At 55.7% G+C, this 22,521-nt stretch overlaps 1 protein-coding gene across 9 annotated transcripts in view; it reads left to right on the top strand.

Annotated features, from left to right (window-relative positions):
- The window catches only part of MOV10L1 (Mov10 like RNA helicase 1), a 73,244-nt gene that overhangs the window by 42,536 nt on the left and 8,187 nt on the right, over positions 1–22,521 (top strand). For 5 of the 9 annotated variants that reach the window (XM_051839219.2, XM_070053071.1, XM_002723229.5 and 2 more), the window contains 10 exons: positions 2,264–2,322; positions 4,041–4,135; positions 6,783–6,936; positions 7,389–7,567; positions 8,137–8,283; positions 9,778–9,899; positions 11,456–11,555; positions 12,320–12,484; positions 14,435–14,608; positions 21,888–22,037. In XM_051839219.2, the coding sequence (XP_051695179.1) occupies positions 2,264–2,322; positions 4,041–4,135; positions 6,783–6,936; positions 7,389–7,567; positions 8,137–8,283; positions 9,778–9,899; positions 11,456–11,555; positions 12,320–12,484; positions 14,435–14,608; positions 21,888–22,037 (1,345 nt within the window). The remainder of the gene's footprint in view (positions 1–2,263; positions 2,323–4,040; positions 4,136–6,782; positions 6,937–7,388; positions 7,568–8,136; positions 8,284–9,777; positions 9,900–11,455; positions 11,556–12,319; positions 12,485–14,434; positions 14,609–21,887; positions 22,038–22,521) is intronic. The other 4 variants (XM_070053074.1, XM_070053073.1, XM_008251458.4 and 1 more) reach the window with 3 other exon arrangements.

Here is a 22,521-nt window from a genome sequence, read left to right on the forward strand (position 1 = left end):
TCAACATGCATACGTGAACACCCCCCGTCCAGTGGGCATCCCACAGAATAACCCAGTGAGCAGACAGCAATGCCTTACAAACCCGGGACACTTCCTCAGAGCCAGCGTCTGCTCGGGCACTCCGCCTGCTCTCCTCTCTGTTACCTGCCAATCAAATAAAAGCTTCTGCCTCTGGGCAAATTGTTTCGCGGCTCTTTATTTCTATACTTTTAGCTGAGGAAAAGAACCCACGAGACTCGCTCCGGCAACCACCCTCCCCTCTGTGACCGGTAGCAATAACTATATCAAACCTTCTTGTATACTAAAAGTGAGAATGTTGTTTGTATGTTAATGAATTCCTTCCTTAAAGTGTTTCTGGAATTTATTACCCAATACTGTGCTCATTCTCTTTCATCACTGCTTGGGGGTGAATTAGTGCTTGGCCTGTTGATGTGTGTTAGGTTTAAATACCTCGGGGTTCTGGCCTTTTGTGGCCCCCAGAAAGGAGACAGAAGAAGGAGACGGAGACCGACCTTGATAGAGATGGGTTGCTTTATCGAAGCAGAGGTGGTGACAGTCTGTTCTTTTTTTTTTTTTTTTTTTTTTTTTAAGATTTATTTTATTTATTTAAAAGTTACAGAGAAAGATAGAGACAGAGAGAGAGAGAGCCAATCCGAAGCCAGGAGCCAAGAGCTTCTTCTGGGTCTCCTCCACAGGTGGTAGGGGCCCAAGGACCTGGACCATCCTCTGCTGCTTTCCCAGGTGGTTAGCAGGGAGCTGGATCGGAAGTGGAGCAGCCAGGACTTCCATATCCTGCTGACAGTCTGTTCTTACAGTCTGTGCTCATAGACTGTGCAAAGGCGCTAGAGCTGGGCTGTTATCTGGTTGCTGAGAGAAATTGGCTCCAGGGGCTTTCCACAAGCCTTGGAGGCCTTTGGCTTATCTGGTTTTGCAAGCTGTTTTGCAAAGTGTCTGGAGAGAGGAGGTCATGGGCAGATCTCTGGTGGGAGGCAGGAAGTGGGGAAGGGGGATATTCTTGTGGTGTCTTCATTGTGCGTCTGCAGCAAGTGTGGTTCTGTCTTGGCCACATTTCTGGAGTCATTGTCACGGTTGCTTGGAGAAGGTCCTGAGAGCCTTCCTTCCCTCTCCACCGTGGAGAAGTGGCAGGGCATCAGCTGGCTGTCCGTCGGGGAGTGAGGTCTGGGAAGGCAGGCTGCGGGTCAGCTTCCTCGGGTGTTCCTCTCCCGCCGATCTGCTCTGAGCTTTTTGTCCTTCTTCAAGTGGATCTTGCTAAGTCCTAGGGTGGTTCTCTTCTGGCTGGTCTCCTGTGAGTGGAGTTAACTAGCAGAGGACGGAGTCAGGAGCAGCCCACAGCCTCCATGCCCTGCAGCCCCTCAGGAGCCGCGCCAAGGTGTGCACACCCCCGGGCTTCCACCGGTGGAGGTGGTCCTGCACCACACACCCCATGATCCAGGGAGAGTGTCCCTAGCTTGTGGGCCCCCAAGGCTGAGTTTTCCAGAACTCTGCACCTGGCTGCTGCCCTGGGAAGGCACGTGTGCATCGGCTCTGGGCCTCTGTATGCTGGAGCCAGGTTCTCTTCTTGTGTGTGCTCTGGGGTTTGGGGATCTTGTGTCATTGAAGGTGGACTTTTTGTTCTCTTTGTTGTCAGTGCGTTTCAAAGGAGACCTTAACAATACTTAACTTTTCTGTCGACAAAGTAGGACCAAGTTTCCCTGTGCTTCACCGTTGTTTTCACTTTCTCCACTTGTCCTCTTTGTGCGTGAGAACAGCAGTATTCCCGGAAAAGAAGTGGCCTGATACCGAGGGCATTTCCACTTACAACTTTGTGGAGGACTCCTGCTTCTCTGATGTCCCACAGAGACGCCTGCATAACAGCCCCTGGCGCTGCACGCTTGCTGGCGATGTCCCTGAGACCTTGAGAGACCTGCGTCTCTGCGGTCTTTCTTTACAAGCGTGGTTTTCGTGTTCTGGAGGCCGGAGCCGGGGCAGCGTGTTGCTGCTCACAACGTGGCACAGAGCCCCCCACCGTCACCAGCCCGCTCGGGTGATGCTGGCCTTCACCTGCAGTCACAGGAGCCGTGCCCTTAGGGCCATACGACCTGTGGGGGTCCCCGCGCCCAGGGCTGGAGGAGCGCAGTGCGGTTCCACCTGGGTTGTGAGGGAGACGCTCAGGCTGTAGCATCTGTGTAAGCAGATTCTGTTGGCTGCCGGGCTGCCCGTTGCAAACTGAAGGTTAGTGTCTGTGTTGTCTTCTTCCCGGCAGGACCACGAGCAGACGGTGCCACTTTGCTCTGGAGCAAGTCGTCCACTTGGGTGTCAAAGGTATTGTTTGCAGAGCGGCTGTGTCACGTCTTCCTAGGGTGTGTTGTGGCAGAGCGGCTGTGTCACGTCTTCCTAGGGTGTGTTGTGGCAGAGCGGCTGTGTCACGTCTTCCTAGGGTGTGTTGTGGCAGAGCGGCTGTGTCACGTCTTCCTAGGGTGTGTTGTGGCAGAGCGGCTGTGTCACGTCTTCCTAGGGTGTGTTGTGGCAGAGCGGCTGTGTCACGTCTTCCTAGGGTGTGTTGTGGCAGAGCGGCTGTGTCACGTCTTCCTAGGGTGTGTTGTGGCAGAGCGGCTGTGTCACGTCTTCCTAGGGTGTGTTGTGGCAGAGCGGCTGTGTCACGTCTTCCTAGGGTGTGTTGTGGCAGAGCGGCTGTGTCACGTCTTCCTAGGGTGTGTTGTGGCAGAGCGGCTGTGTCACGTCTTCCTAGGGTGTGTTGTGGCAGAGCGGCTGTGTCACGTCTTCCTAGGGTGTGTTGTGGCAGAGCGGCTGTGTCACGTCTTCCTAGGGTGTGTTGTGGCAGAGCGGCTGTGTCACGTCTTCCTAGGGTGTGTTGTGGCAGAGCGGCTGTGTCACGTCTTCCTAGGGTGTGTTGTGGCAGAGCGGCTGTGTCACGTCTTCCTAGGGTGTGTTGTGGCAGAGCGGCTGTGTCACGTCTTCCTAGGGTGTTTTATGAGTTCTCTGTAAGGTAGTCTCTTCAGTCTCATGTTAGAAGCAAAACTGTGTGAGAGCCATGTTTTTATTTTTTTAGTGCTTCCATCGCATAGAATTCCTTAAAAATAGATTTGTTTATGGATTTGAAAGGTAGAGTTACAGAAAGATCTTCCATCTGCTAGTTCACTCCCCAAATGGCCCCAACAACTGGGGCTGGGCCAGGCCAAAGCCAGGAGCCTGGAAATCCATCTGGGTCTCCTACTTGGGTGGCAGGGCCTAAGCACTTGTGCCATCAGCTGCTTCCCGGGCCATTAGCAGGGAGCTGAACCAGAAATGGAGGAGCCACGGGGCCAGCGCTGTGGTGAAGCAGGTAAAGCCGCCGCTTGCAGTGCTGGCGTCCCACGTGGGCACCGGTTCGAGTTCTGCCTATTCCACTTCCAGTCCAGCCCTCTGTGTCCTGGGAAAGCAGTGGAAGATGGCCAAGTGCTTGGGCCCTGCACCCATGTGGGAGACCTGGAAGAAGCTCCTGGCTCCTGGCTTCCGATTGGCGTGGCTCTGGCAGTTGGGGCCATTTGGGGAGTGAACCAGTGGATGGAAGACCTCTCTCTCTGCCTCTGCCTCTGCCTCTGCCTTTTGAATAAATAAATAAATCTTAAAAAAAAAAAAAAAAAGAAAAGAAAAAGAAATGGGGCAGCTAGAACTCAAACTGCTCGTATGGAATGCTAGTGTCGCAGGCAGTAGCTTAACGCACTGTTCACAAGGCTGGCCCCTTAATGTCTTACTATGTCACCTCTATGAAAACATCCCACTTAAATAACTGGAAGGTCATTCACTTTGCTCTGCTTTTCCCCTTGGGATTTGGCTTTGTCTCAGAAGGACGTGGCTGTGTCGCAGAGCAGGTGCGGTGGGAGTGTGGCACTGTGTTTAGAAGCCGCGTGGGAGTTCCAGGAAGGAATGGAGCAGAGTGTGAACCTCTTTAGGAGTGACCCCAGCCAGCACAGGTGTGGCGTCTTCACGCCCTCAGCTCCTCACTGATGGCTGCCCCCTTGCTCTTCTTGTCCTCAAAGTGCTGTTCCCAGAAGAAATCATCTTACAGTCTCCCCAGGTGACAGTGTGGAACCACATCCAAGATGCCAGAGAGGATGGACAGTTCACCTCCAAGGTAACGCCTCGCTGCCTGAGCCGATGCTAAGCAAAGTCCGTAACTTCGTCTCTGGACACATTAGCTCCCAGATGACCGGGGTGTAATGAGGACTGTAGTTCACTGTAGTTCGCCTGATCTGTGAAAAATAAACACAACTAAAATATTCGTAAAATAGATGTAGTGTAAAGTTTATCGGCAATTATATGTGAGGCTGAGATGGCTGTGGTATATTAAGTGGAGAAAAGCAAAATACAAGTGTTCGATCCTCCAGTGGTCCCTGGAAATGGCATGGCTGTCGTCACACCCAGACGTGCACGTTCACGTGACTGCACGCGTGGGAAACATCTGCAGGCACGCGCACCGCAGGGCTGCGCGCACGCACGGTCACGGGACCGTCGCTCGCTGGTTTTCACTTCTACCGCCCGGTGGCTTCCTGAGTAGTAACGGAAGGCCTCTCACCTGCCGGATATTGTCCTGGGTTCCCGGTCTTGCTGTGGAATATTTTGTTAGTTTTATTAGTGATTAGAGATACCGTTGTGTTCCTAGTAGTGAGGACAGCTGTCCATGCCACAGTGGGACTTGCAGCCTGTGATTCTGTGTTTAGAATTTGTCTTTGTCTTTTTTTTTTTTTCCTGTTTCACTGTGTATGTGTGTGTGTGTGTGTATATATATATATATAGAGAGAGAGAGAGAGAGAGAGAGAGACACGGGAGAGCTCTTCCGTCTGCTGGTTGACTCTCCAGAAGCCCACAGCAGCCAGGACTGCTGAGGTGGGTGGAAGCCAGGACCGGGAAACTCAGTCCAGGCCTCCCACATGGGCGTCAGAGACCGGTCTCCCAGAGGGCACGTTACAGGAACGCGGATCGGAAGCAGAGGGGTCAGGACTCAGACCAGGCACTGCAAGGTGGAGCACTGTCACAGATCTTTGTACAATTACTTAATTGTTTCCACAGAATAAAGGAAGGAATGGAATTTTTTTTTATTTAATTGACAGAGTTATAGACAGTGAGTGAGAGAGACAGAGAGAAAGGTCTTCCTTCCATTGGTTTGCTCCCCAAACGGTCGCTACGGCTGGCGCTGCACTGATCTGAAGCCAGGAGCCAGGTGCTTCCTCCTGGTCTCCCATGTGGGTGCAGGGGCCCAAGGACTTGGGCCATCCTCCACTGCCCTCCCGGGCCACAGCAGAGAGCTGGACTGGAAGAGGAGCAACCGGGACTAGAACCCAGCGCCCATATAAGATGCCAGTGCTGCAGGCGGAGGATTAATCAAGTGAGCCACGGCGCTGCCCCAGGAATGAAATTTAAAAATATGTTTATTTTGATGCAAAAAAAAAGTTGAAATCTTTGCAGTTTCATAACATGCATTTTCCATGAACTTTTTCACAGACTCTCCTCATATTCATGGATTTCAAATTTTTTTGCACCAAAATTTACTTTTTAATTCCACTTTCCACAGACTTTTGGACTTAACTGTGTATGTGCAAAACTGTGAATTATGGGGGTTGGTGCTGTGGCTTAATGTGTAAAGCCACCACCTGCAGCGCCAGCATCCCATGTGGGCACCAGGTGGAGACCTGGCTGCTCCATTTCCCATCCAGCTCCCTGCTAATGCTCCTGGGAAAGCAGTGGAAGACAGCCCAAGTGTTTGGGCTCCTGCACCCATGTGGGAGACCTGGATAAAGCTCCTGGCTCCTGGCTTTGGCCTGGCCCAGCCCCAGCTGTTGCAGCCATTTGAGGAGTGAACCAGTGATTGAAAGATCTCCCTCTCTCTCTTTCTTTTTTTTTTTTTTATTTAATAGATTTATTTATTTATGTGAAAGAGTTACACAGAGAAGGAGAAGCAGAGAGAAAGAGAGAGGTCTTCCATCCACTGGTGCACTCCACAGTTGGCCGCAACAGCTGGAGCTGAGCCACTCTAAAGCCAGGAGCTTCTTCTGGATCTCCCACACGGGTGCAGGGCCCAAGCACTTGGGCCATCTTCCACTGCTTTCCCAGGCCACAGCAGAGAGCTGGATTGGAAGTGGAGCAGCTGGGACTTGAACCAGCACCCATATGGGATACCAGCACTGCAGGCGGCGGCTTCACCTGCTGCACCACAGCGCCAGACCTCTGTCTCTATTTCTTTCCCTCTCTCTTTCTCTCTCTGTAACTCTACCTTTCAGATAAATAAGATAAAGCTTAAAAAAACACTGAGTTATGGAATTGTTTCTAATGGAGCAACTGAAACACAGTATCATAGATTCAGGACAAATTCTGTGTGCATTGAAACACACTGAACCTGTCCTGTGCAGGATCCCAAGGCCCTGTGCCCATCTGTGGGGAGGGGGTCTGCAAGAGCATGGCCCCCAGAGGCCCTCCCAGGAGAACATGGTGTGGGCTGTGCCTTAACCTCCCCCCAGGCTCACACACAAGCCAGCCACGGAAGCAGGAATAATGTATATTAGATAATCCTTAGTCCTTTGTTTTGGTTTATTAAATGTCACAAAATTTATTTATTTTTAGATTCAAGTCCTCAGTTTTATTTTAAAAGGACAAAGATTATTAAGCTGTGTTTACTGAATATCATTAAACGTTATGAAGCTGTGGTTTAGAAGTGAAGCCTGAACCTTTTTAGCAGCTTCCTGCCAGGCACCTGTGTCGGGCGAGCTGTTTGCTCTTTAACCTAGGCCGGTGTGAACACAGAACTGGGCTTTGTCACCACTTTGCTGTATGGAAATTTCCAGGATAGTAAAACCACGAAGGACCAAACTAAGCCTGCAGCAAAGGAGAGGCCTGTGGGCACCGAGAACCAGCCAGGGGCTGCAGAGACGCATGACGCAGGTACGTGCCTGGGAAGGGCTCCGAGGAGCTTGGCCTGAAGGGTTTAGCCAGGAAAGCAGCGCCCTGGGAAACCCACCTCTTACAGAAGGAGCACAAGGAGGAGGCAGCGCTCTCGGTTAGGTTCGTGCAAGAGGCTCTCAGCCTGTGGATTGCACCTGCCCCGACCTCGTGAGATGCTTTCGAATCCTGCCGCCACTGTTTTAGCTGGCACTGCCCGAGCAGAGCACAGCGTGGATGGAAAGGCCTGTCTCTGCCCTCACAGAGCTGAGGGAGTTTGCCTGACCCATCAGTGGAGCACAGGGGATCACAGGCAGCGTGTGATACTCTGTCCTGGGGGGCACCCTGCAGGGCTGGATGTGGCCTGGCCTGCACTCGGACAGCTGAGTGCTGCCCGACCTAGGAGGAGGCTTCCTGACCTCTGACTGAATCTTGTTTTTCTCTTTTAAATGCAGTCGACGAAACTGAGATTCCCAAAGCAAAAGACACGGAATTTTTCAACCCCGTGCTCAATGAGAACCAGCAGCTCGCGGTTCGAAGAATTCTGAGTGGGGACTGCCGCCCACTCCCGTATATTCTCTTTGGCCCTCCTGGCACTGGGAAGACGGTGACGATCATCGAGGCTGTGTTACAGGTGAGGGCCGTGAGCCCTGGACGCGGTGCTCCGGTGTCCCCGTCCTCACAGGCAGACTTCGTAGTCAGAAAGTTGTGAAGGGCTGAGTAGTCCAGTTGTTCCAGGATATTAAGCCAAGTTTGCAGTGTGAATTTGTAGCATTTCAAAAGCTTATTTTACAGGTTTAGACGCAAACTCTCCATTGCAGAAATGGTAAATTTCAAATCCACTATTTAAATTTCAGTCACATCATGAGATGTTGCTGCCTCTCCAGCAACTGAAGCCACTGTCCTGCACACGTCTCTGGCATCTGCGCTTATATTTAATTAAATCAAGACAGCGCTGTTACCAGTCGTCCTAGGCATGCAGGCTACAGGTCAGCAAGCAGGTGCTGAGTGCTGTCCCTGCACGAGCGCTGAGTGCAGGCTCAAGTAGGAAGTGTGCCTCGCGAGGTGGTCGGAGTCTTGGATAGTGCAGAGGACCCCGCCCCACACCCACCCGCAGCACCCTCCCTGTGGCTGAGCTGTGGTCGCCGAGCCTTCACAGGGCAGGGCTGCTCTCCATGACCCTGGTCTCTGTCCTTGACGAAGGTGCATCGTGCTCTGGCGGACAGTCGGATTCTGGTGTGCGCGCCCTCCAACAGTGCCGCGGACCTCGTGTGTTTGCGGCTGCATGAGAGCAAGGTGCTGCGGCCCGCAGCCATGGTGAGGGTGAATGCCACCTGCAGGTTCGAGGAGGTGAGTGTCAGGAAGCTGCTGTGCCTCTGAACTTGCTGTTGAGTGGTGGGGTGCTTTGTTTTAATTGTTATTCATTACTCTTATTTATGGTGGAGAGTCAGAGAAGGAGCAGAGAAAGAGAGAGGCTGATTCACTCTCCAAATGCGAACACAGGGCTGAGCCAGGCCGAAGCCGGGAGCCCAGAACTCTGTCTGCGTCTCCCATGGGGATGTCAGATCAGAGTACTTGAGCCATCACCTGCTGCCTCTCTGGGTGTGTGTTAGCAGGACACTGGAATCAATAGAGCTGGGCTCCAAGCTGGACACCCTGACCTCCCAGGCAGCACCTTGGCTGCCGTGCCAAGTGACAGCCCTGGTGGGGGAATTGTTTTCCTGAATATTTCATTAGTTTCTCATTTGCAGTCTGTGAAGTTAGTCCTGTTGTGTGTTTGTAGCTTTGTTAAGTTCTCATGTTCCGGGGTCGACACTGGCTCACTGGGTTAAAACCCTAGCCTGCAATGTCAGCATCCCATATGGGTGTCGGTTCAAGTGCTGGCTGTTCCACTTCCAATCCAGCTCCCTGCTAATGGCCTGGGAAAGCAGCAGAGGATGGCCCAAGTGCTTGGGCCCCTGCACCCACGTGGGAGACCCGGAAGCAGCTCCTGGCTTCAGATCAGCTCAGCTCCGGCTGCTGCAGCCAGCTGGGGTTTGAACCAGTGGGTGGAAGCTTTCTGTCTCTTCCTATTTCTGTAAATCTTTCAAATAAATAAATCTTAAAAAATAATTCTCATGTTCCTCTTTTGTTTGCTGTTCAAATGTATTATTTCTTTTTAGTTTTGTTTTATTCATTTGATTATTAATAACTGGTTAGGAAAATTGTAAGTTTTTGATTTGTTTATAGGTTGAAGATTGCTGGGAAAAAGGAATGAAACCCAGAAAATGTATGAAATTGTTTTTGGGGGAAGGAGCTACAGGATCATATTTGTGGCCTAGAACCTACACAACATGGGCTGAATGTTAATGAAAATATACAGTGTTTTAAAACAATCTTATTTTTTAAGATTTATTTATTATTTGAAAGGCAGAGTTACAGAGAGAGAGAAAGAGGGATCTTCCATCCGCTGGTTCATTCTACAGTTGGCTGCAACGGCCGGAGCTGGGCCGATCTGAAGCCAGGAGCCAGGAGCTTCCTCCAGGTCTCCCACGTGGGTTCAGGGGTCCAAGCACTTGGGCATCTTCTGCTTTCCCAGGCCACAGCAGAGAGCTGGATTGTAAGTGGAGCAGCCAGGACTTGAACCAGTGTCCACATGGGATGCCGGCACTGCAGGCAGCAGCTTTACCCGCTATGCCACAGCGCTGGCCCCTTAGAACAATCTTAGATGGGTACTTAGTCCCGACTAAAGGGTGGCATTGAGGCAAGGTTGTGTTAGGATTCCTGTCAAACTTCTGATTCTGTCCCATTAAAATAAATGCTCACTGCTTTGAAACCTGAGGTTACCTCCCCCCACGCCCGCAGACGATCCTCGACGCCATCAAGCCCTACTGCAAGGACGGGGAAGACATCTGGAAAGCCTCGCGCTTCAGGGTCATCATCACCACCTGCAGCAGTGCTGGCCTCTTCTACCAGATAGGCGTGAGGTGAGCGCGCAGAGGCACGGCCGGGGACCTGCAGGATGGCCAGCACACAGAGGCCTCCGCAGAGCCAGAGCCGGATGACGAGGAGGGCAGGGGAGGCGGAGCTGGCACTGGAGGCCCAGGCCCAGCGGCCGAGCCCCGGTTCAGCAGGAGCCCTGAAAGGCTTTTGAGAAGAGGGGGTGGAGCTTCAAGGGGCACTGGGCGGTCCTGCAGGGGAACTGCTGGGCTCTGCCAGGTCAGCCCCGTGACAGCTCTCCCAGGTGGCCGTCTGTGCAGGAGCTGGATTGGGAGTCCCTGGTTGGAACAGCCCTTTGAGGACCACTGGGGTCCTGAGGCTGGGGATGCTTGGGAGGTGCAGAGAGCGGTGTCGTGCGGGGAAGCAGCCGTAACAGCTGCGGTGGGCTCGGGGTGAAGACAGGCACACCTCGGGAGGGTGCATCGTGTGCTGTGTCAGCTGAGACTGAGTCGTGACGGGGGCGATGTCACAATGTCCTCGTCTTCCGTGGGCTGGGCATCGCTGCAGGAGGCCGGAGCTTGAGATCTGCAGATCCGGGCCTCGTCCGCCCACAGTGGGGCATCCGGGGCTGTGGGCATAAACTCTGTCCAGTGTTGGGGTCAGGGGGAGGAGGGCTCAGGCTTGGCAACCAAATTGGGTGCACACCTGGGGCCTGTCCTGCCAGCCCTGACTCTGAGCCGCAGGGGTCTTCTGCCCCCAGCTTGTTTCCTCGGGCCTAGCAGCTGGCTATAGTGAGGGTCCATACAGAGGCTGGCCCGACGTCCTCTTCAACTCAGGCCTTGGTCTGTTGGCTTGGAAGGCTGGGCAGTGCCCCCACTGAGAGCAGCTGGGGAGCAGAAGTCGGAGGAAAGGAGCAGATGGAGGAGCAGCCTGTGCCGACTGCAGCACCTGACTGGCCCTGCCTGTCACGTGGGGAACAGAGGCCCACGGAGAAGTAGCCACGGGCCTGCCGTCATGGCTGTGCAGTGCCCTTAGTTGCCACGGGGACATCCCGTGCTTTGCCCACACCCAGCCTCACCCCTTGTTCCTTCCCATTTTTTTCTTAAGGGAAGAATTTAAAAATTAGTGTGAGAGCGCCTGTCTGCTGCTCACTCCCCAGATGCCTGCAGAGGCCAGAGCTGCTGAAGCCAGGAGTCCGGAACCAGGCCAGGTCCCGAGTGAGTGGCAGGCATGCAGCCGCTCGAGCATCGGCCTGCGCTAGCGGGCGGCCGGAGCGAGCAGCCAGATCGGCATCAAACCAGGCACTCCGACATGTGGCTGCCTTGGTGACTAGGCCAAATGCCCAGCCTAGATGTGAATATTTAAGCAAACACAAAAGTACTTCATGCAGTGTGTGGGAAATGCCATTCAGAGTAGGTTTGCTTGTTGAAATCCACGTGTTTGTGGAGGCCTCAGGAAGTTCGTGGGAGTGCGCATCATCCAGCATCTGTACGGTGGCCCCGCTGTGACCCCACGGTATTGAACGTGACTTTGCCCATGTTGTTGGCACCAGTTATAAGACAGTTTGGCAGAAATTACCACTGAAGTCATCTTTTGACCCTAGAATTGGACATTTTACCCACGTCTTTGTGGACGAGGCTGGGCAGGCGAGCGAGCCGGAATGCCTCATCCCCTTGGGGCTGGTCTCAGACGTCAGTGGTCAGGTGAGGACTGTGTGCCATGCATGCCGTTTCCCACAGTGCTGGGGCCTTGGTCCTTGGGGGGCAGCCACAGCCTTACAGGGGTCAGGACAGTGCCCAGGACCTGATGTTGCTGGCAGTGGTGGGCTGTGGTGCAGTCACAGATCTCCTTCCTCTGGACCAGGAGGAGGCAGGCCGCTCTGTCGCACTCACTCCTGCTCACTCGGAAGGCGGGACCATCCTGGGCAGTGGGGACGCAGCGGTGGGGTCAGGAACTGGGGTCCCGGCTCTCTGTGAGCTCCCACATGCCCAGGGGCGTAGACAGGTGGTAAAAGGTTCAGACCTGTCGGACACGGAGGTGGTTGAAGCCTGTGGCCTCGGAGATGGTCAGCATGGCTGGGCCTTGTACCTGGATGGAGCATCCGGGAGAAAGGCCGGGGGAGGGGCCTCTGCCAGGGCCAGGCACAGCAGGAACTGGGAGACCGGTCTCGCGGCTGGAGCTCACGCAGCTCTGCAAGTTTAGGGGAGAGAGCCAGCTGCAGCTTGGGCCGGGAGGGGCACGTGGAGGCAGCTCACGAAGGGGCTCGTGTCTCAGGCCTGTGCGGTTCTTCCCCACCTCCGTGGCTGCCATCAGGCTGCCCAGCCACGCCCTCCTGACCCCAGCAGCCAGAGTGACCCCAGGGGCCCTGCTGCCTGTGTGACCGCCAGCGCTCCCCGGCTGCCCTGGGTGGGTGGGAGGCGGGAGGCTGCCCTGCCCGTCACCTGCTGAGTCCCCTTTTGTGCTGCAGATCGTGCTTGCCGGGGACCCCATGCAGCTCGGCCCAGTCATCAAGTCCCGGCTGGCCATGGCCTACGGGCTGAACGTGTCCATGTTGGAAAGGCTCATGTCCCGGCCAGCATACCTGAGGGATGAGAACGCTTTCGGTGCATGTGGTGCATACAACCCCTTGTTGGTAAGTTCCCAGCACAGGTGGTGCCGGGTGCAGGCCGCCAGGCGCAGGTCAGCTGCTGCCGCACAGCTCGGGGCTCCCCTGCCCTCCTTGTCTACCGAGTCGTGTCCTGGGCCTAGAGAAGACAAGTGAGGATTTTCCTACCTGCAGCAGAATCACCTGGCCCCTTCAGGCTTGTTCGTGTTGGCGCACTGTGCCCTGTGCAAGGGCTCCTCGGGGAGGGTGTGCCGCTCTGGGTCCCCTGCGCCACACACGAACCACCGCCCCCTGTCACTGCTCAGGGCTGCTGACTGGGCAGGCTTCCAGCTGTCTGAGGTGCTGCTGAGAAAAGCAGGGAGTCACCTTTGTAATCTTTCCTAAAAGAGAAGGCCTGCCGGAGAGAGGCTGTCAGGAGGGTCCCAGTGGTCTCCTGACCTGCAGCGCACATCCTGCAGCTCCTGGCTCGCCTGCTGCCCGCTGCCTCACCCCGAGTCCCCAGCAGCCCCAGCACGCTGCACTCACGAACGTTGGGTGTGCAGAGTCCGGCGGTCACAGGGAGCCAAGCAGCGTTCTCTGAACTCGCATCTAGAAGCAAAGCCGATGTCCACGTGGGCTCGTGGCCAGCATCACTGGAGACGGGAGGGGCGGCCGACGACGGACAGGTCCACTTGGAGCCTGCTGCTGCTGTGGGCAGTGGAGCCCTCCCCCCGCTGAAAGTCCTGAGGGGCAGGGGTGGAGCCCAGGCTTTGTGGAGGGGTAGGCTGTCTCGAGGTGAGGAAGACCCTGTGAGGGCCACCCCCAAGAGAGACGCCTGCTGTCCGAGCGACGTGGTCCATCGGCAGGCTCAGGGGGCCCCTGCTGCCACCCCAGGACGAGACGGCGGCTGTGACATCTGCTGGGCCCAGCGCGGGCACCTGAGCTCCGTGCTGCCTGCTGGAGCTGCCCTGTGCTCATGGCCTGTGCCCCTGTGCCCCTCGTGCTGCTGCCGTCCCTGGGGACATTCCGCAGGGCCCACCTGTCCTGCAAGCTCTGTGAGCCCTGGTGCAGTGTGCCCCTCCCCCTCCCATCACCTGCACGCCCAGGTGAGGCACGCTGTCGGGATGCTCGGCCAGCCTCAGCGTTTTGATTGGCGTCTTAGGCTGACTTGTGAACTGAAGCTTGTTCCCCTGAGTCGGGAGTCACCGGGCCAGGGGCTGGCATTGTGGTGCAGCAGGTAAAGCCACCGGCTGTGACACCAGCGTCCTAAGTACGTGCTCGTTCATGCCCTGGCTGCTCCACTTGTGATCCAGCTCCCTGCTGATGGTCTGGGGAAGCAGCAGAAGATGGCCCAAGTGTTTGGGCTCCCTCCTCCCATGCGGGAGGCCTGGATGGAACTCCTGGCTTTGGTGTTCAGCGCTGGCCCTTGAGCCATCTGGGAAATGAACCAGTGCATGGAGGATCAATCTCTCTTCTCTGTAACTCTGATTTTCAAGTAAATATTTTAAAAAAGAAGTAGCAGGGCCAATGGGACGAAGGAAGAACTCTGCGAGTGAATGCCTCACGCCACGGGGTTGTCATGGTCCCCAGCCTGTCCATTGTCCTGGTATGTGGCTGTACTACAGCTGAGCAAGACAGGGCTTCGTGTGCAGGCTGGAGTTGCGAGACTGGGTCCAGAGAAAAGCCTGGGGCCTGTAACGGATGTCCGGGTGTCCGTGCCAGCCCCTCGCCTGGCGGCCAGGTTCTGTGTGGCAGGGGCCACCTGCCTCCTTTGAGAGACTCGGCTGCATCCAGACCCGGGAGGGGCAGGAGGGCCTTTCTTGTCTCTGAAGATGGACCCTTGGTTCAACAGCTTTCCGGGGGGCTGGCTTTGAGGGCAGGGGACAGCAGCAGCAGGGCTGCCCCGTGGAGTGGACACTGGCAGGGTTCCCACACACCCTCTCCCTGTGGCCAGGCCTGTTCGAGTTGCCAACATCTGTGGCCGCCTCCTCCGCACAGGTGACGAAGCTGGTGAAGAACTACAGATCCCACTCGGCCCTGCTGGCGCTGCCGTCCCGGCTCTTCTACCACAAGGAGCTCGAAGTCTGTGCTGACCCCGCAGTGGTGACCTCTCTGCTGGGCTGGGAGAAACTGCCAAAGAAAGGCTTCCCTCTCATCTTCCACGGCGTGCGGGTAAGCGGTGTGCACAGCCGCTCGGGACTCGCTGTGTGGGCAAGGGCCCGAGCTTCGACTGTCCCAGTGTGTGCCGGGGCAGGCTCAGTGCTGGTCTCTGAGGGCTAAGAGGCACTGACAAGGGGCTGTTGACCCTCAAGTCTGAGCACTGACCTCTCCTGTCAGACAAACTGTGCCCAGAGAGAGCCACACGGGGGTGGCCGCAGGACAGCAGATGGGTGCTGGGCTCCCTGAGCTGGGGAGGAGCTCCAAGCAGCACTCAGAGGCAGGAGAGCTGGGACAGTGCAGGTCATTTGCTCAAGGAGCCCAGTCACGTGAGAACCCCGTGTGGGGTCGCCACAGGCCTGAGCAGCCCCTGGGACGTGAGGGGCAGCAGCAGGCTAGAGCGGCCCCTCGCCGTGGCCTCAGGAGAGGTGGAGCCAGGGCTCAGTGGCCCAGAACTCAGGTGACTTGCGTTTGGAACTTGGTTGAAAGCAGCAGAGGTTAAGTTTTGTATCAACCCCTAAGAGACAAGGAGCTGGTGTCAGGCACCCCCTTCTGCCTGCAGCGCCACCTCCAGTTGCACAATCGCGGACACAGCTCACATAGCTGCCTGCCCACACTCGGCTTCTCACTGAACTCCACGGGGGGAACATCCATTAGGGGTCTGTCCAGAGTGAACTCACCCCCACCAAGGGTAGGAGGGGCTCCCAAGAGAAGCGGCACCTCAAGAAGGGTGCCCGGGGGGCCGTCTTCACTGGTTGGCCAACACACTGGAGCCTTGAGGTGCATTTCTGCCCCCAGGAATGCAGGTCCCCACTGCCTGCCTGGTTTTGCCATCCTCAGAAGCAGATGAGACAAGCATGTAACCTGGTGGCTAGAACACCTGCATCGCACAGCACAAGTCCTGGGTTCAAGTCCCAGTGCAGTTCTTGGCTCCAGCTTCCTGCCAGTGCAGACCCAGAAGGCAGCAGGGGACAGGCTCCTGCCACCACAGGGAGCCCTGGATTGAGCCCGTTTCTAGTTCCTGTGGCCCAGCTCCTGTGGGCGTCTGAAGAGTGGCCAGTGTGCTTGTGCACTCGCCCACTCGCTCCCCCACTCCCTCTCTGCCTCTCAAATCACAAACAGGACCTGGATCCAGCTGTTCCTGAAGCTTTATCGCTCCTTAGAAACCAGAGGTTGTGCTGGAGGGAGTCCCTCTGCTGCATCTGGAGGAAGCCCCTGAGCCATGCAGGGGCGGCTGCATCTGGAGGAAGCCCCTGAGCCATGCAGGGGCGGCTGCAGCGTGCGAAACAAGATGGGGGCTCCCCCAGGCGGGGGCCGGTGCCCCCCAAGTTCCTGCCTGAGCAGTGCAGGCTGAGTCCAGGTCACCTGGGCGTGGAAACTCGCTCTGGAACAGAGTTGGGGCCGGTGCTGTGACTCGGCAGGCTAAAGCCACCGCCTGCAATGCCAGCGTCCACGTGGGTGCCAGTTCAAGACCTGGCTGCTGCACTTCCAGTCCAGCTCCCTGCTAACGTGCCTGGGAAAGGAACAGATGGCCCAAGTCCTTGAACCCTTGCACCCACGTGGGAGACCTGGAAGAAGCTCCGAGCTCTGTTCTGGCCCAGCCCTGGCTGTTGTGGCCGTCTGGGGAGTGAACCATGGATGGAAGACCTCCCTTCCTCTCTCTGTCTCTCTCTGCCTTTCCAATAAATCTAAAAGAAAACCACCAGAGCTTTACAGAGTAACATGAATCACTGAGCCCACAGGTGACACGTGCTGCCCCCACCCCTTGAGAAGGGCGGGCTCCCGTGTGCCCTCCTTAAGTGCTGTGTCCTCCCTGCCGGTCACGAGGCCCATCCGGGTGGCTCTCACAGCCACTTCCTCCTCCCTTCTCTTCCTTGAAAAGGGTGGGTTTTTTCTTTTTTTTTTTTTTTTTTAAGATTTTTATTTATTTATTGACAGAGTTACAGAGAGAGACAGACAGAAAGGTCTTCCATCTGCTGGTTCACTCCCCAGTTGACCGCAACAGCTGGAGCTGCACCAATCCGAAGCCAGGAGCCAGGAGCTTCTCTCAGGTCTCCCACATGAGTGCAGGGGCCCAAGCACTTGGGCCATCTTCCACTGCTTTCCCAGGCCATAGCATAGAGCTAATCAAAGAGAAGCAGCCAGGACTAGAACAGGCGCCCACATGGGATGCCGGTACTGCAGGTGGAGGATTAACCTACTGCGCCATGGCGCCGGCCCCGAGACAGGTGGTTTTCTTAACTAATTTCTGAGTTGTGGAGAATGTTTTAACCACCGATTTTTTAGTTTCTGTTTATTAAGTGTTGGTTGAAGACCTTGGGTTTTTTTTGTTTGCTTGTTTTGTATTTTTTAATATGGTCAATTAGGTGTCAGCTTTAGTGGATGCTCTGTGTAGTCCTTTTGCCGTTAGCCTCGGAGACGGCCCCCGCTCCGCTGCACCCTGGTCTGCATTCTATCTGCTAGGAGCTCCCCCGTAGAGAAAAGTAGTGAAGTCTCACCTTCAAATTGGGCTTTAAAAATGCATAAAGTGTATTTGTGTACCTGGGAGACAGAGCATCAGAGAGAGGGGGAGACAGACAGACCTTCACATTGGTTCAGTCTCCAGATGGCTGCAACAGCCAAGGCTGGGCCAGGCAGAAGTCAAGAGCCAGGAACCCCATTCTGGTCTCTGACCTGGGTGGCAGCGACCCAAGCACTAGGGTCGTCTTCCACTGCTTTCTCAGGTGCTTCAGCAGGGGTTGGGTCAGACACGGCACAGCTGGGACTCACAGCAGCGTTCAGATACGGGATGCCAGCGTGCATCCCGCTGAACCACAGCACTACTCCAGAAATTGTACTTTTTTATCCAGTTCTGTCTTACTTTCTAGCCCTTGTAGCCTCGTGGGTTTTGCTTTCCCAGGCACATTAGCAGAGACCTAGATGGGAAGAGGAGCAGCTGGGACTCGAACTGGTGCCCATATGGGGTGCCAGCACTGCAGGCAGATGCTTAGCCCACTGGCACAGCACGAGACCCCATGGTAACCATTTTTAGCTGTGAAACTCAGTAGTATTAAAGTATATTTCATCAGTTTGTAACCAGCCTGCAAAACTTTTTCATTTTGCAAAATCCTTATTAAGCCCCCCTGTGCCCTACTCCAGCCCCTGCACCCACCATTCCACCTTGTGTTTCTGAGAACTTGATTCTTCCCGTTGCCTCACGTGAGTGAGTCATGCAGTGTCGGTCCTTCTGTGTCTGGTACAGTGTCCTCAGTGTGTGTGAGTGGTGCGTGTCAGAATTTCTTTCCATTTAGGACTGGCATTGTGGTGCAGCAGGTTAAGCCATAGCCTGCAAATGCAGGCAGCGCCTATCAGAGCTCCCTTTCAGACCCAGCTCCCTGCCGATGGCTCAGGAGGGCAGTGGATGATGGCTGTTGTGGCCTTTTAGGGAGTGAACCAACAGATGGAAGGTACCTCTGTGTCTCTGCCTCTGTCTCTCTTAATCATTCTTTTTTTTTTTTTTTAAGATTGATTTATTTATTTGAGAGGCAGAGTTACAGACAGAGGGAGAGACAGAGAGAGGTCTTCCATCCACTGGTTCACTCCCCAGATGGCCACAACGGCCGGAGCTGGGTCTATCCAAAGAAAGGAACTAGGAGCTTCTTCTGGGTCTCCCGTGTAGGTGCAGGGGCCCAAGGACTTGGGCCATTCTTCACTGCCCTCCCAGCTGCATTAGCAGGGGGCTGCATTGGAAGTGGAGCAGCTGGAACTTGAACCGGCGCCCATATGGGATGCTGGTGCTGCAGGCTGGGGCGTTAACACCCTGTGCTGCTGCACCGACCCCTCATTCTGTCTTTCAAATAAAATTTAAATGACTAAATTTTCCTTCCTGGGGCCAGCACTGTGGTGCAGCAGGTTAAGGGCCTCACTTGCAGTGCCCTGGTTTGAGTCCCAGCTGCTCTACTTCCAATCCAGCCCCTGGCTAATGCCCCTGAGAAGGCAGTGGGGAATGGCCCAGGTCCTTGGAGCCCTGGAAGAAGCTCCCAGCTCCTGGCTTCAGAAGGGCACAGCTCCGTCCACTGCAACCATTTGAGGAGTGAACTAGCAGGTGGAGGACAACCCCCTCCCCGGTATGCGTGTATATGTGAGTGTCTAGCTCTTTCAAGTAAATAAAAAAGAATTCCCTTCTTTTTTCGAAGACTCTGTGGCGCCCCGCTGCTTGTGGACACGTGGGCTGCAAACATTCGGGTGTTTTTACTGAAGCTCTGTGAGCACGGAGGGACACGTGGCTCTGAGGTCCTGCTTTCACTTCTCTGTGGGGTGTCTTCTCAGATACGGAGCTGCCGGGCCACGGGGTAGTGCTGTGTGCCATGGCTGTGCACGGGGGTTCTGGTTTCTCTGCTCCTCCACCAGCTCGTGTTGGTTCTGGGGTTTCATAGTGGCCGCCTTGGTGGGTGAGAGGTGATAACTCAGGTGGTTCCCTAATGACCAGTGACGCTGAGCAGCTTCTCCTAGGCCAGCTGGTCGTGTGTCATCTCGGGAGAAATGCCCATGCGAGTCCTCTTTGTCGTTCTCTTTGACTGTTTAACTCATTTATTGGAGAGGCAGAGGGAGAACAAGCTCCCATCCCTGGTTGACGCCACAGAGGTGCACAGCAGCCGTGGCTGGGCCGAGCCAGAGCCAGGAGACGGGAGCTCCATCCGGGTCCCGACGTGAGCAGCAGGCCCCCCCCCCCCCCCGAGTGCTTGCGCCGTCACCCCTGCTTCTCAGGTCTGTGCTGCAGGAAGCCGAGTCAGCAGCCAAGACTTAACCCACGATGGGGACAGGAGCGCTTTAACTGGTGTCCTGACTGCGAAACCGATGCCCACTCTGGGATTTTTATTTTTATTATTTGACAGAGTTATAGACATTGAGAGAGACAGAGAGAAAGGTCTTCCTTCTGTTGGTTCACTCCCCAAATGGCCGCTACAGCTGGAGCTGCACCAATCTGAAGCCAGGAGCCAGGTGCTTCTCCTGGTCTCCCATGGGGTGCAGGACCCAAGCACGTGGGCCATCCTCCACTGCCCTCCCGGGCCACAGCAGAGAGCTGGCCTGGAAGAGGAGCAACCGGGACAGAACCCGGTGCCCATATGGGATGCCGGCTCCGCAGGCGGAGGATTAGCCTAGTGAGCCGCGGCGCTGGCCCTGGCATTTTATTTAGATTGTCTAGTTTATCTGCTCAGTTGTTCCTGTATCTCTAGCATCATACCCCCCAAGAATCAGTCTCCCCATTTTGTGAAGAGGTGTATAGATTTCAGCCTGCATTTAGCTCTTTGGTCTGTTTTAAATTTTGTATGGAGGTATAACTTCGTTTTTTAAAAAGTGTTTATTTTCATTTAGTTGAAAGAGCAACAGGGACAGAGACCTTCCACCCACCGGGTCACTCACCAAATGCCTACCCACAGCCAGGGCTGGGCCAGGCAGGGCCAGGAGCCTGGAACTCCATCCAGGTCTCTCACATGGGTGCCTGGCACCCAAGCACTCGAGCCATCACCTGCCACCTCCCAGGATGCACTAGCAGGAGGCTGTATTGGGGGCAAGGGAGCCGGGACTCAAACCAGTACTCTGATGTGGGAGCAGGGGTCCCAAGTGGCAGCTGAAACGCTCGCATCACAACGCCTGCCCCTGGCTTCATTCTGGCACACGTGGGAATCCAGTCTTCTCAGCTCCACTCACTGCAGACGGTCCTTTCCTCCCTGAGTGGACCTGGCACCCCTATCAAACCCGTTGGCAGGGCTGGCACTGTGGTACAGTGAACCGGTTAAGCTGCGGTCTGCAGTAACAGCATCCCAGTGCTGGTTCCAGTCCTGGCTGCTCCGCTTTGATCCAGCTCCCTGCTAATACCTGGGAAAGCAGCAGAAGATGGCCCAAGTCCTTGGGCCCTGTACCCACATGGGAGACCCCAAAGAGGCTCCTGGCTTTGGCCTAGCCCCGCCCAGCTGTTGTGGCCATTTGGGGAGTGAACCAGCTTGTGGAAGATTCTCTCTGTCTCTCTTCCCCTCTTTTTCTCTTTCTCTAACTCTGCCTGTTTGGTTTTTGTTTTTTGTGTTTTTTTGTTTTTTTTTTTTGACAGGCAGAGTGGACAGTGAGAGAGAGAGAAAAAGGTCTTCCTTTTCCATTGGTTCACCCCACAATGGCCGCTGCGGCCAGCGCAGTGCGGCCAGCACACCGCGCTGATCAAAGCCTGGAGCCAGGTATTTATCCTGGTCTCCCATGGGGTGCAGGGCCCAAGCACTTGGGCCATCCTCCACTGCACTCCCTGGCCACAGCAGAGAGCTGGCCTGGAAGAGGGGCAACCGGGACAGAATCCGGCGTCCCAACCAGGACTAGAACCCGGTGTGCTGGTTCTAGCTTATTGAGCCATGGTGCCGGACTCTGCCTTTCAAATAAATAAATAAACCTTTTAAAAAAAATAAAAAGGGGCCGGCGCTGTGGCGTAGCTGGTAAAGCCACTGCCTGCAGTGCCAGCATCCCATATGGTAGCTGGTTTGAGTCCTGGCTGCTCCACTTCTGATCCAGCTCTCTGCTATGGCCTGGGAAAACCCACATTGGAGTACCTGGTTTGGTTCCCAGATCCGATCCCTGACTCCTGCTTCCTGCCCGTGCAGACCCTATGAGGTAGTGATGATAGCTCCTGCCAGCGTGTGGGAGGTGGGATAGCATTCCCAGCCCCTTTCTGGATCTAGGAAGTGAACTAGCAGGTAGGAACTCTTATTCTCAGTTTCCATCCCTCCCCCCATAATAAATTTAAAAATACATGAGTCATCTGTTCTCCAGTAAAAGCTGCTTGAGATGTGGCCATAGGGTTGGCTCAGAGAGCCCAGAGCTGGAGGTGGGAGTGGGTGAGGGCCTCAGCGTGCGGTGGGAGCAGCCAGCCCGGGGCGGGGCCTTACTGCAGCCACTCAGCAGGCGGTGCTGCCTGGCTCACTGTGGACCCGTGTCTGGCCACCTTGACGGTTCCCTCTGTCCAGCGTGCGGCCATCCATGCCCTGTGTCAGGGCCCTGCTCTTGGCCGGGAGACTCCTGTGAGTCCTCCCCAGGGCCCCTCCCTGAGGGAGCGCTTCCACAACACCACCCGTGCCCAGTGTTCTCTTCCTGTCCTGGCCTCTGTTGCAGTGTTGAGTCCGGCTGTGATGCAGTTACTTCATGACATCTGCCCTGGGTTCTGCAGGGGGCTGGGTACCCAGGTGTTTCCTGTCGTTGCGTATTCGGCTCCGGGACCACGGGCCCTTGGTTAGCATTGTTGAGTAAACGAAGTTTTCTCTCCTCATCAACCCAGGGCAACGAGGCCCGTGAAGGAAGAAGCCCCTCGTGGTTCAACCCGGCGGAGGCTGTGCAGGTCATGCGCTACTGCTGCCTCCTGGCCCGCAGCATCTCCAGCCCCGTGTCTGCCAGCGACATCGGCGTCATCACGCCCTACCGGAAGCAGGTGCGTGCTGCAGGGCCACGTAGCCTTGGTTTCTGGGCTCAGGGAGCTCTGTGGAAGGTTTCCAAAGACAGAACCACACTTGAGTGATGCAAAGAGGTAGACCCGCTGCCACCCACAGCCTGTGCCAGCAGCTGCCGCGTCCCTAGGGCCATCTCAGCGGCCCCCTATGCCTGCATGAGGACGACGCAGCACCCTTGATGCGGGACTAAGCCAGTGCTCCCCAGAGAAGGCACCCTGGGCTCCTGCAGAGCAGCCACCCTGCTCCTCCTCGTGAAGACCGTCTGGGGGACATGCCCCATGTCCTCTGAGCAGACACTCCTCACGGCTCCCCAGGAGCTGTGGGGTCAGAGGAGCTGCCCACGAGCACATGCAAGTGTCTTGGCCATCCCACCTTACAGCCCCAGAAAGAGCCCCCAAAAGCAGAACACGATGGATCGTGTAGACGGCCACCAGGAGGTCCCCTTCCCTGTGCTAGGAGCTGAGG

The sequence above is a fragment of the Oryctolagus cuniculus genome, chromosome 11, assembly GCF_964237555.1.
Source record: "Oryctolagus cuniculus chromosome 11, mOryCun1.1, whole genome shotgun sequence".
Lineage (NCBI taxonomy): Eukaryota > Metazoa > Chordata > Mammalia > Lagomorpha > Leporidae > Oryctolagus > Oryctolagus cuniculus.